Source organism: Notolepis coatsorum (assembly GCF_963971535.1).
Source record: "Notolepis coatsorum genome assembly, chromosome: 17".
Lineage (NCBI taxonomy): Eukaryota > Metazoa > Chordata > Actinopteri > Aulopiformes > Paralepididae > Notolepis > Notolepis coatsorum.
Window position 1 is genome coordinate 78,482,197 of NC_140181.1, and position 14,754 is coordinate 78,496,950.

The following is a 14,754-nucleotide window of genomic DNA, read 5'->3' on the forward strand; positions in this document are numbered from 1 at the left end:
TATCGCCATGTGTTATTATTACTATAATAGTAATACTCTCATATGCTATTTTCAATTAATATCATAAACAACATAAGGAATATTAGCATAATTTTGAGTGGACTGAAGGAATGAGTCAGCGTTAATAGTTTTAAATGCAAATAATTTATTGAAACATAGAAGTGGGGTCGGTTGGGACACACACACACAATGGGGGACCCTGATGTAAACAAGACAAACGTCTTTCTCTGGTCTGCATCCCCTTAACAATTGTGTGTATTGAGCCGTACTGTACTGTACCCATTCTGCAATCTGTTAAATAAAGTTTACATTCATTCATTCACACACACTGTTTCAACTCACCACCCCTGCATCATATTGTAGTCTAGTCTGTCTTCAAACTTCCACTCCTCTCGAAATTTTTTATATTTGAATATCAACATTATCTGTCCATCCTCAGTTTACTATAATATACTCCTGTCCTGAGTCCTGACTAGTGACTTCATCGTCTTTCCAAACGCACGCACGCACACACACACACACAGGGAAGGGGAGAGTGCCCCCCCATTTCCCTTTCCACACTGTGTCTGCTGGCTCTGCCTGTGATCAGGATTAGCTTGTTAGCTTGCTAACGTTGTAGTGATTGTAATGGTACATAAACGTTAATTTCGGGCGATGTGCGCATAAAGGAATGGCGACGGTGCAAAGCATGTAGATGCATTTGACCCGTTGCGAGAAAAAAAAAACACCACGGACTTATTTCGGGACGTGTAGGCGCACTGCTGTGTTACGCAGCAGCAGTGCGCACCAACACGCTGCTCTGCTTGCAAGCACGGATAGGGCGGATATGACTCGTCGAGTTGTCACGGAGTTTTTTCAAAATAAGAGTATCATATGCACCTGAATGTTGCTAGCTGTCGAGCCTAGTTATTATAGCTGGAGCTGCGCGTGGGCAGAAATGAGACCCGCTACAGGATTTTCAAAATAAGAGTATCTATATGAACCGAATCCCTATCGCACCAGTGCTAGTGAAGTAAATCCATTCATCGCACAGACCGCTGTTGCTGTAGCACGTGCGAGATATCTCGCACTGTACAGGCCTGAGCTAATGGACTTCCGAATGTCTCGTAATTCAAATACCTATAGTGCAGTCATTTCAGGAGCTTCTTCAAGCACTCTTTTTGTTTAAAGTTTAATTGCATTGTTTTTGCATTGTTTTTAATTGCATTACTGTTCACATGCATGTGTGGTGCCAGTCATGAGTAAAGATAAAGCTTGAATGACTTACTGAACTGGTGTTTTTATTTCATGGACTGTTTCCCATTTCAGCACCACTCGCTGTCCACCTCACTTTGAGCAAGCCTATATATACGGTACATTGCCCCTCACTGCCTATACCTGTTATTCACTCTCAACATGGATAAAACATAAAGTATGCATATAATAAAAATTATATGATGAAAATAAAATAAATATCATATTCTCAAAATAAACTGACGGGCCAGAAATTATTGCTGGCGGGCCAATTTCGGCCCGCGGGCCGCCTATTGCCGACCCCTGGCCTATATGGTATCAATCCTGCTGTGATCCAACCATGATTTCACTTCGATCACAATATATGTGTGTAACGTTACTCCACAACGTGTGCCGTTGGTGACGATCAAAGCATAAAAAAACGACCCTCCCCCACCCTTTCATGCATTCATGATGAAACATAATACCGATAATATAGATGTGATTTCGAAATAGTAGCGTGTACAGGCGAGAAATGGCAACGTTTTTAGTGAATTGCACGTATTGCTGCATAGCGTCGTTTTCTGGGATTAGACAGGATTACTCTAAAACTATAGTCATATTCACCACGGTATAAAACGGGAATGTATGGATGAAAAAATTATTTCTTTAACACATATTGAACGATAGATAGTCGATGTCAAATGGGCCATAGTATTGTATCCATAGCTATAATATAGAATATAGTAATAGCCCTGCAAACACTGCCACGCATTCCTATATTTTAGAGCGTCAGCCTTTTAACAACACATCACGCATATCGCTGTGGCGTCCATTGAGTTAACCAAGGAGATGTTTACATTCGGGAAAAGGTCAGATCTTCTATCTAAAAAAAATGTCAGTGTCTTCTATCTAGGGGTGTTGAAATTTCTCGATTCTAAGATGTATCGAGATGCAGAAGTGGACGATTCTGCATTGATGCAGTGACAACAATCGATTATTAAAATTTAAAAAATAAAATAAATTTCCCCCCCTACAAATCAAATATATTATTATTGTATTATTTAAGCTAGTGCTATGGTCATGCATCCACTCAACTCATAGAAAATAAATACAGCATCAGGCTAATCTAAAAGTCAATACTAATACTGATACTAATAAAAAGAGTAAGAGTATTGAACCGTTTTTCAACAGCTGGGTAGCGAGATACCTCTGTATCATGCAATACTAGTAAAGACATTTATTTTTACATTCTGATTTAAGAGCTTTCTAAATAAAAGTAAATTTATCTGACTGCTTATTAATTGATAAAAAAGTAGCCATGCGCAGTAATATAGATTATAAAATTGAGGGTGTAATATATTATTGAGCTGCATCTCGGTGCATCGAGATGCATCTTAGAATTGAATCGAATCGTGAACAACTGAATCGTAATCAAATCGTGAGGCCAGTGAAGATTCACAGCTCTACTTCTATCTCACTTGCCCATGCACCTTTTACAGTTACATCTAGGGGTGTAACGATGCATCAATTAATCGAAATGCATCGATTCTAATGTGTTGACTAATGTGTTGATGATTTGAATATGTAAAAAAAAAAAGAAAAAAAATCTTTTTCTTTTTTAATGTTTTTTTTTGTGTATTGTTTTTATTGACCTTTATTACATGGCGTTTTAACATTCGCTGAAATGCTTGATTGTGATTGGTCAATAGCGCTTATTTTTCTATAACTGACCGCTGCCAGGGGCAACCGAGCAACAATGACCGCTGTTCGCAGCTGGAGCAATCAAGCCCACTGACACACACTGCATCAGTGCAATCAGACACACCTGCCGGCGATAATAATAATAACTTTATTTGGGCTGACAGCGGAGCCACAGAACAACTGCGCCTGCATTTGATCTTGTCTTGTCGATGGTGTAAAATGAATTAGGTATATTGTTAGTAAGTTAGCCATGTAATAAGCGGGATAATGTATAGCCTATACTTGACTACGTTTAGAACACCTCGGCGAGGCGCCTCGGTATTCTAAACTCCGTGTCGGTCAATTATTTTGCGACAATGACCTCGTAGCTATACATTATCCATTACATAGTCCATTCATGCTGAGTGAATCAGTTCCCCCAGCCACATTTGTGTATTCAAATTTTTTGGGGGAATTAACTGATAGAAAATGTATCGAATCGTGGTCAAATGAAGAGATTTCATGATTCATTGAATCGTTGCCTGAATAATCGTAATCAAAATTAATCGTTGTGAGGTCGAATCGTTACACCCCTAGTTACATTCCAGTTGAATATTTTCCTAGCAACTCGACTCTGGCATTTTTATCAATCTGTTCCATAAAACTAACATGCTGCCTTTCCATCTTATTCCACACGGTTCCCATCCCATATCTCCCGTTATTACTAATATAGGGGTGAATTTATGGACTCCTAGAAAGTACTGTATTGCCCTATTCTGTACCTTTTCTCCTTTTATATTTACCTTTGAACCCCATATCTCTGCCATATAGTCCATAACAGGGCAAACACATGAAATGAAATACTTTGGAGTAGGTAGCATATCCCCAAATCACCCAGCTGTTTAGTTTTTGCTATTATAGCTACCACCAAGACTCAGCCAATGCAGCTGTACTGTGTACCATGTTCAAAGTTCAGATCCTCCTCCAAAATTAAGCCTAAATATTTATATCTTTCAGCATATTCAAATTTTTGGTGTGTGTGTCCATACCACTCCTCCAGGTGCCTCCGGCGGTGATGTCCAGAGTCCTCTCTCTCCGTGGGAGCGGGGTGCTGCCCCTGGCCGGCGGGGAGGTGAGGGGAGAGGGGCTGAGGGTGAGGGTCGACCGGGCCGCATCCTTCAAGGCCGTGCTGGCGGGCGGAGCCACGGAGTACCTGAAGCCCTCTGGGCTGACAGAGGCCTGTGTGGTGCTCAACTGTCCCGCGCTGCACCCCAAACCCAACACGCCCAGTCCAGACACGCTGACGCTGGGCCAGCTGAGGACTGTTCTGCTGACTGACCACCTGGGGGCGCTGCTGAGGAGACAGGGGTGAGTCTGGAAGCAGGGATGGAAAACCTAGAAGCAGCCCGGGACAAAGAAGCCTGAAGCAGGGATACGATTTTAGTCTTACCTTAAACGGTTTAGTCTTACCTTTGAAGGATTTGGGGTGCTTTTTCAATGTATGTGATGTATAGATTGGGGGGAGATGATCACAGCTAAAACGGTGAGATCGAAATGTGCATGGAAGACGGTGATAGAAGAAGCGGTTCAGAGGCAGTAGCCAGCAGAATATTTAGCAGCCAGCCGAATGTTTTGCATTCCTTGCAAGAACAAATTGATAAGAGCGAGTGTACTGTAGGCCCAGAGCAGGAGGGAGAGAGGTTCATCTTAATGAAAGTTTAATGGTGTTAAAGGTTATGCAGTTGTCATGACCGCATGACAACCAGAAGGCGGGGCCGTCGTTGCTACGACGAAGATCTATAAGTCGAACAGTGGTTCCGGGTGTAAGGCAGACCAAGAGCGGCTAAGGGCAGACTAGAATCTGACCAAGAGCGAGTAGGACTTAGATCACACAGAAGACACTATCTCCTCTCATTGAGAGGGGGGGGGGGGGGGGAAGAATGCCACATCATCATTAGCTTCGGCTAACGCAAGGAGGGTTAGGCTAAAGACCAGGCCTGAACACTATTGGACTGAATAACAAAAGGAAGATAGACGAACACACCGAAAGATCATTAGAATAGACTTTTCAAGGACAATACAATCTGTTAACATCTGAGCTGAGGTTTCTGTTTATCAAATAAAACCACGCTTTTCCTTGTAAGGTATTTCACGTTGTCGAAGTGTCGGATTCTTACGGAGGTGGAGAATTATTATGGTTTGCGGATTGTACTAACGGGGAGAGATAAGGATCTTATCAGCCAGTATAGAGACGTCAGGACCATTAAAATGACACAACGCAGAGGAATTGGATGGAGGGCCAAACAGACGAAGACGTGATACTGGCCAGTTTGATCAGGATCTAACACCTTAAACGGTTTAGTCTTACCTTAAACGGTTTAGTCTTACCTTAAACTGTTTAGTTTTACCTTAAACTTAAACCTGTTCCTTTTCAAATGTCTTGGCCTGGGGGATATTTTTGGAATCAGCTCAGCCCTGCGTGGTGGTCAGTAACCACCTGGTCAGCCCTGCGTGGTGGTCAGTAACCACCTGGTCAGCCCTGTGTGGTGGTCAGTAACCACCTGGTCAGCCCTGTGTGGTGGTCAGTAACCACCTGGTCAGCCCTGTGTGGTGGTCAGTAACTACCTGGTCAGCCCTGCATGGTGGTCAGTAACCACCTGGTCAGCCCTGTGTGGTGGTCAGTAACCACCTGGTCAGCCCTGCGTGGTGGTCAGTAACCACCTGGTCAGCCCTGCGTGGTGGTCAGTAACCACCTGGTCAGCCCTGTGTGGTGGTCAGTAACCACCTGGTCAGCCCTGTGTGGTGGTCAGTAACCACCTGGTCAGCCCTGCGTGGTGGTCAGTAACCACCTGGTCAGCCCTGTGTGGTGGTCAGTAACCACCTGGTCAGCCCTGTGTGGTGGTCAGTAACCACCTGGCCCGGCCGCGTGTATGCTTTACCCAACGCAGTTGTGCGATTTGCGAATCTGATTGGCCACTGACGTTTCTGGTCATGTGACATGTGCGCCCAATAGCGTGACGAGCTGTGTCTTTGCCCATTTCCGCTTCGAACAGCCTGCAAAGCACCTGGCGTTCTATCGCCATGCTTTAAGACAAACGCTAACCTGTCCTTAACCGACTTCGAAAGAGTGCCTAAGCTTAACCGGCGAAAGAACTTGCAGTCACACGATTGGTGCACATGTCACATGACCAGAAACGTCAGTGGCCAATCAGATTCGCAAATCGCACAACTGCGTTGGGTAAAGCATTCACACGGCCCGGCCCTACGCGGTGGTCAGTGGGCTTGGGCGGTATAATCTTTTTCATACCGTCATACCTTGCTGACATAATACCCCGGTATGGGTATTATGACGGTATGACTTTCATTTTCATCAGCGGGGGGGGGGGGGGGGGGGACGCTTATATTGAAACACATTGACATTAGGGCCGTTCTTTCAACCTAAAAGTGCACTTTCTTCAACCTCGAACCTCAATTCCTTAGCGACTCGTGTTACCAATGTAAACAAATCAGCGCACACATTCGACACACAGATATGAAACAAGTCATACGGAACAAATAGCGTATAACGGAGGCTGAAATTAGACCAATATGACTCACAAACTCACGACAGTAGTACACAACTACACATACTGTACAAAATGTATTCTGCATTGATTAAGTGATAATCAAAACCCAGCTTAAGCCGTTAAACCAATGTAGTGAATCCCAAAGCCAATATACGCACACACACACAGTCGAACTGGAACGCTTTACCAAACATACACTACCAGCATTCATATCTCATACGTTCATCTTCCAATCGCTTAACCATAACATAACTTACTTACCGGTACCAAAACAACGTGTCCCAGAGTCCACTCATGCATCCATTTCAAAAGGAACCCGCACGTTGCGTCATCTGCTCTGCTGAGCTCTGACTGAGAGAGGGAAAGACAGACTGCCCTGCCCTGCTCTCTGCTGGCGCGTGCTGTGCACTACAGATTTGGCGCACAGTCTGTGACGTCACGGTATTGAGAATCATACCAGCGGGATTTCAAAATATCCTGATATACCGTAATACCGTCATACCGCCCAAGCCTAGTGGTCAGTAACCTCCTCCTCTGTACTGCAGCTTCACAGTCTCCTACTGCCCGACACTGCCCGAGGACAGTGACATCATCGCCTTCCTCCGAACGCTGGGCGTCGATTGGCCGACGGTCTCCGCCAGCTGGACCAACAAGGAGAGGGAGGAGAAGATCCAGGAGACGCTGGAGAACTCCCCGTACCGAGAGAAGGAGACGGAGCGAGGGAGGAGAGCGAGCGGGGAGGGGAAGAAGGCCGAGGAGGGAGAGCAGGAGGGAGCGCTGAGGGTCAACCTCAAGCAGGTGTTCCAGGAGGAGGGCTTGCTAGGATACGACCCCAGCCTCGGCACTTGCACAGGTAAAGATGTTCAATCTTAGTTCATTAGTTATTTATAGCACATATAGAGGTCCCAACCCAGATTATCTACACATTCATTGAAACTTTCCTTCCTTCGGTCCTTCCTTCGGTCCTTCCTTCCTTCCTTCCTTCCTTCCTTCCTTCCTTCCTTCCTTCCTTCCTTCCTTCCTTCCTTCCTTCCTTCCTTCCTTCCTTCCTTCCTTCCTTCCTTCCTTCCTTCCTTCCTTCCTTCCTTCCTTCCTTCCTTCCTTCCTTCCTTCCTTCATTCCTTCCTTCCTTCCTTCCTTCTTTCCTTCCTTCTTTCCTTCTTTCCTTCATCCTTACCTACCTCCCTCCCTCCCTTGCTGAAATGTGTAATATAACATGCCTTGAGTGCTGAAAAGGATGCAGCGAAGACAGTGACCAATACAAATGTTATGCTTTTAGAGATGCACTTATATTACTGTATATTTAACTATTAGCTGAGTGAAGTATTGTATGATATTTAACTATTAGCTGAGTGAACTATTGTATGATCTTTAACTATTAGCTGAGTTAAGTATTGTATGATATTTAACTATAAGCTGAGTGAAGTATTGTATGATCTTTAACTATTAGCTGAGTGAACTATTGTATGATCTTTAACTATTAGCTGAGTTAAGTATTGTATGATCTTTAACTATTAGCTGAGTGACGGGCGGCTACATGGCGTAGTGGGCAAGGCGCTCGCCACGAATGACGGAGACGCTGGGCTTGCCTGTTCGAGCCCAGCGCTCCACATTGCTTTCAGTTTAGCTGGTCGTTCATACTAATACACATTGGCCGTATTAGGGGGTGGGAAACTGATGGGTGGGGATCGGGCGTTGTGGACAGCGACTCCTACAGGTCGGTTGGTGCGCCTGCGCAGTAGAATCAGGAAGTGTCGGGGGCAGCGTGAGCCTCCCACGCGTTACTCCTCGCCACTGAGAGATCGAGCTGCGCAGGTGAAAAGATACGACTGCTGTTACCTCAAGTACCGGAGGGGACTTGTGCTATGTATGACTTAGTCCACATTGCAGCCGGCTTGTGGGAGGCAAGAAACAGCGTTCGTGACAGGGGAGGGTTGAATTGGATGATACGAAATTGGGATGGGAGAAAATATAGAAAATGGGAGAAAAAGTGGATAAAAAAAAACTATTAGCTGAGTGACGTATTGTATGATCTTTAACTATTAGCTGAGTTAAGTATTGTATGATATTTAACTATAAGCTCAGTGAAGTATTGTATGATATTTAACTATTAGCTGAGTGACGTATTGTATGATCTTTAACTATTAGCTGAGTGAAGTATTGTATGATCTTTAACTATTAGCTGAGTGAAGTATTGTATGATCTTTAACTATTAGCTGAGTGACGTATTGTATGATCTTTAACTATTAGCTGAGTGAAGTATTGTATGATCTTTAACTATTAGCTGAGTGACGTATTGTATGATCTTTAACTATTAGCTGAGTGACGTATTCTATGTCAGTGATCTTTAACTATGAGTGAAGTATTGTATGTCATGAAGTATTCTTGCTTAGAGATTGTTGATGTCTCTCTTACAGTACTAAGAGACAGCGTTGCTCATCTAGCTCAACTGGATAGAGCTACAGCTGACTGCACGGTGAGACTATCTATTAATCTCTCTTGTTCTCTCTTCTTGTTCTCTCTTCCTCTCTCTTATACTCTCTCTCTCTCTCTCACACACACACACACACACACACACACACACACACACACACACACACACACACACACACACACACACACACACACACACACACACACACACACACACACAGTCACACACGCAGCAATGTTACCCTATTGTTATTCTAAGGATCATGACCATTATACATTTTGCTGTGCCTGTATCATCTTGATAGATTAACAGATATGCAAAGCATTGTTTTGTTTATCTTCATTTGCGTTTACGTACTGTAGGTATCCATGGCAACAGCATTACATGTCACTTCCTGTCAAGATGAGTTCCGACAGCAGCAGATAGCCATGCTGTGGAGAGCTAGCGGAGCAGCACACACACAGGTATTAACACACACACACACACACACACACACACACACACACACACACACACACACACACACACACACACACACACACACACACACACACACACACACACACACACACACACACACACACACACACACACACACACACACACACACACACACACACACACACACACACACACACACAGGTATTAAGGTGAGAAACCCCATGTGAATAGGCAAAACAAATATTTGAATAGATATCACTATGAAACTTTCCCAGTTTGTTATGTACATAACAACTTAGAAAAAATTTATTGCAAGTTTTCTGAGATCTTATGTTTATATATGCGAAATATGCATTACTTCATTAAATAATATGCACTAATTTGCATATGACGGTTGGGTATATACCAACATTGGATGATGCCAGATAAAAAAAAATATATGTCTTTTTATCATCCCATGAATCAGGAAATGCTGACTACAGTCATAACAAATCAATTTGCGCCATGTTTTTTGGTCTAAATGTACTATAAATCAGGCTATGAATGATATATCAACGAACCCCTCTGTAAAAAGATGCAGGGTATATATAGGAAGAAATGTGGAAAGTATGGTGTGTGTAGGTGCTATGGAATGGTACATGTCTACCCTTGCGTGTAAGAAAAACGCATAAAAACAAATTTTTGGGAAAACGCCGTCAAAGTTCTCTATTGTAAAATGCCATAATTTTTTTTTGAAACAGCTATTTACAAACACAATACCTAATCAAACCATTAGTAATTGACAACCTAAACACATGCCTGATAACTGATGTTATTGAACTGAACAGAACTACACACAGGCTACAAACAGTGTAGTAACAGTGTAGTACCCCCTAATAGGCAAAAAATATTTGAATAGATATCACTATGAAACTTTCCCAGTTTGTTATGTACATATAAACTAAGAAACAATATATTGCAAGTTTTCTGCATTTATTTATATATGCAAATGAGGCACTTCCCCATTAATTATGTGCACATTTATGGATGCAATAAGGCAAAATGAAGTAAAATAAACAACTACATGTGTGTTATTGATGTTTTATTGTCACTAGTTTCATAGAAGACATGTTTACGAAGCAAAATATAACAATCTCAAAATCTAAAAAAAAGTATATTTGCCTATTCACCTTAACACATCCACCGCCGTTCACGTTGTACAGCGTTATTGCCCGCCATGCGCTGTCTGCCAAACCGCGGTGTACAGCGATATTGAGATCATATTTAATCTTTTCGCCATGGCATTCATAATTCAGCCACCCAGCCTCTGGTGATACAGTGGGACTCTGCACAATATTGCAACGCCTCAATACCGCCACCTGGTGGATGATCGGGCGAGTTACAACCGGAAGTGGCAATCGGTGCATCTGGGAAATCCGTCCGGCAGTCACATATTGTTGCAGGACTCCAGACATACACTGGCGTGCATATGGATCGCTGCCATAACTCAATAATCGATATGATTTGGGCGTTTATTTGCGCCGGAAATGGATCTAGGAGATCAACGTCAAATAAGTGGGATCTTTTTCCTCCAGTCTCGTAAGAGGACGCTGACATCATTTTCAGCCCAATTGTCTCTTCATTTCACCGCAAACCGATCTGATCAATATATCACCCATACTACATAAAGAATTTACTGACTATCACGGAATTATAAACGACCCCCCCCCCCCCCCCCTTTCATCCACGCATGATGACGCATAACGTATACGATCATGTACAGGTGAATTTTTTAATATAGCGTGTCTAGGGAATAGACGGCAATCGATAATCTATATATGCATTTAGGCCTATAGCTCACGTTCTAGGAATTACTGCAGAAAACGATAAAAACATACTTATATTCTAGAACAGTGATTCCCAACCTGGGGTCCGCCAGGGGGCGCAGGGGGTCCGCCAGACCACAGATGAATTGAGGTCTTTTTAAAAAAAAAATATATATATTTGATTTTTAATTTTTTTTTTAATTTTTTTTTTTCATCAGAAGCATGAATAGTCTCTCCACTACAATAAAAAATAAAGATAAATAAATAAACATCTAGACATGATTTTTGAACGTTAACAGTAGGCTACCGGGTAGCGGCTAAAACGCGAATCAGTTGACTGTATCACTTTCTGTAGCTAGCCTAGCACGCTAGTTAACTTTCTCGGCTCGTCTGCAGTCAGCCGCCAGAGGCGAAAATGTGTGACAAACGAAAAGGAGATGACGGCAGCTCATCTGCAAAAAAAGTTAGGACCTACAGCAATTGCGAAAATTACATCACCATGGGCTTCACTGAGGGACCAGACAAACGACCTGAGTGTGTGATTTGTGGAGAAAAGTTGGCAAACTCGAGCCTGAAGCCCAGCAAGCTGAAGAGACATCAGGCGTCTAAGCACCCAGAAACCGTTGGGAAGGATCCAGACTTTTTTCGGAGGAAAGAACAGTCTCTCAAGGCGAACACAGCCTGTTGATGTTAGAGTAGCGTGGAGCAGGGGTGGCAGTGATTTACAGAAGGCTACCGAAGCCTCCTTTGAGTGTTCGCTTTTAATTGCAAAAGCAAAGAAACCGCACAATATTGGCGAGCAGCTCATCAAACCAGCCTGCATCAAAATGGTTTAGAAACTGTGCGGCCCACAGGTGGCGGATAAACTAAAATCAGTACCACTCTCGAACAATGTAGTGAAAGACCGAATTGATAAGATGTCAAGTGATTGCGAGCAGCAGCTGTCAGAAAAGCTTAGAAAGGGTCCATTTGCCATACAACTTGATGAAACTACAACTGTCGCAGACGAGGCTGTGCTCATCGTTTATGTGCAATATATTGAAAATGAGGATCTGAAGCAGGACATTCTCATGTCAGTCAACCTTACTACCACCACTCGAGGTGAGGATATTTTTACTGCAGTGGATTCTTACTTCATTCAACATAAATGCAAACCGTTCACCATTAGGGCCTGATTTGAGAGGATGAATACAGGATTTGAATATTGGCCAACATTTTGAAATACATATGGTGCAAGATTAGATTTGTTGATTGAAGGCACAAGTCAAAGAAGCATAGTTGATCTAATTATGATGCATATGCCTGTGTATAAGCAGTTTGTTATTAAAATGACAAAAAAAAAGGTATTAAACCCAGCTAGGACAGATTCTCTCTGCTACTGATTGGAATTTCCTGTCTCATATTTAGTTTAATTTGTTGCATTGATTTGTTCCATAAATGCAAACCGTTCACCATTAGGGACTGATTTGAGAGGATGAATACAGGATTTGAATATTGGCCAAACATTTTGAAATGCATATGGTGCAAGATGAGATTTGTTGATTGAAGGCACAAGTTAAAGAAGCATAGTGGGTCTAATTGTGATGCATATGCCTGTGTATAAGCAGTTTGTTATTAAAATGACAAAAAAAAGGTATTAAACCCAGCTAGGACAGATTCTCTCTGCTCCTGATTGGAATTTCCTGTCTCATATTTAGTTTAATTTGTTGCATTGATTTGTTCCATAAATGCAAACCGTTCACCATTAGGGCCTGATTTGAGAGGATGAATACAGCATTTGAATATTGGCCAAACATTTTGAAATGCATATGGTGCAAGATGAGATTTGTTGATTGAAGGCACAAGTAAAAGAAGCATAGTGGGTCTAATTGTGATGCATATGCCTGTGTATAAGCAGTTTGTTATTAAAATGAAAAAAAAAAAATATTTTATGGTATCTTATTAGGAGGGGGTCCGCGAATTTCATCAGAGATGTTTGGGGGTCCCTGGGGGGAAAAAGGTTGGGAACCACTGTTCTAGAAGGTATTTTTGTATGAATATATGAATGAAAAAGTATAACGTTCCTACATCCTGAACGATAGATAATCGATGTTGAATGGGCCATAGTAATGTCAATTTAGCAATACAATTAAAAAAAGTTATAGCCCTGCAAAGAAGGTGAACATCTCCATAGGCTTAGAGTGGTGGCAGTTGATGGATATAAGTCATGGCAGGGAATGTGTTAAAGGAACACGCCAACTTTTTGGGAAATTTGCTTATTTGCCATCTACCCTGGAGTTAGACAAGCAGATTACATACCCTTTTCTTAGTGTGCATGCTTGCATTAGGCTTAGGGAACAGCTGCACCATTAGCCTTAGTGTCATTCACTGGAAGTAGGTGTGCCAGTGTAGCCTAAACAGGGCTTTTGAGGTGATGAAATCACTGCGCCCAGGCAGCAGTGGTTCGGCAAAAAATAGTTCAGAGTATATATCTGCTTAGAAAACGAAAATGTCTAATTATTTAAAGGGGAACTATCTTATAAATTGCCTTTTCCTGTGGTTTGCATTGTTTTCTAGCAATGTGGGGTTGTACCAACACTGACTAGACGTGAAATCTCTAGCTACTTCCGTTTCTTCAGTTCAGCTCAGACAAGAACCTCCCCCACTGAACCAAGCCATTCAGAATTGACTCGCTCCCTGCGGCGGTCAGGTGGCGTAGCGGAGATTGCGCTCGTCACCAATGCAAGAGGCTGCGGTCTCGACTCCCGGAGTCAGCATTGCTTGAGGCTTGGGCTGATCGCTATACTAACCCGTTTGGCTGGGTTATGGGGAGGGCAAGTCATGGGTGGGGATCTGGCGTTGTGGACAGCGACGCCTACAGGTCAGGTCTGGGCGCTTGCTCAGCGGAGGCAGGACTTGATTGAGGCAGCGTGACCTCCCACGCGTTACACTTCACCAATGAGAGTCCTCGCTGCCAGGTGAAAAAAGAGTCACTGGCTGTCGCCGCGCGTATCGGAGGAAGCGTGCGGATGACTTCAGGATTCCCTTGTACCGACCAGTAGGAGAACATGTGCACAACAAACAGGTAGGGGGGGGGGGGGGGGGGGGGGATTGGCACAACGACTAAAATTGGGACGGGGAGAAAACAGAGAAAAATCGGAGAAATAGAGGATACAAAAAATAATAATAATAATTGACTCGCTCCCTGACGTAAGTAGGTGCTGCTGATCTGCATATCTCAGCCACCTCTGTGGTTGTAGCCACCGCCCACAATCAACAATTCGCTCAACAACGGAGCGAGTGGAAATAATGCGAAAGCGGTTTCCCTGTTACTGACACTTCCTCAAAAGAGAGAGAGAGAGAGAGAGAGAGAGGGGGGGAGAGGGAGAGGGAGAGGGAGAGACAGACAGACAGACAGACAGATAGATAGAGAGAGGGAGAGAGAGGCTCTCATACGGTGCGACTCGTCACGGAGCATTTACACACACACGCGACTGCGTATGTATGGGGGGAAACACACACACCCTCTCGGAGCGATCTCTCTCTCGCCCTCTCTATCTCTCTCTCCCTCTCTATCTGTCTCTCCCTCTCTCTCTCCCTCTATCTCTCCCTCTCTCTCTCTTGCTCGCTCATT

The 14,754-nt window shown here is 43.4% G+C and overlaps 1 protein-coding gene across 1 annotated transcript in view; it reads left to right on the forward strand.

The window, feature by feature from the left end:
• The window catches only part of dalrd3 (DALR anticodon binding domain containing 3), a 47,098-nt gene that overhangs the window by 11,514 nt on the left and 20,830 nt on the right, over positions 1–14,754 (forward strand). Inside the window, exons 2-5 of the mRNA XM_084333082.1 lie at positions 3,956–4,263; positions 7,007–7,314; positions 8,879–8,937; positions 9,258–9,359. Coding sequence (XP_084189208.1) covers positions 3,956–4,263; positions 7,007–7,314; positions 8,879–8,937; positions 9,258–9,359 — 777 coding nt within the window. The remainder of the gene's footprint in view (positions 1–3,955; positions 4,264–7,006; positions 7,315–8,878; positions 8,938–9,257; positions 9,360–14,754) is intronic.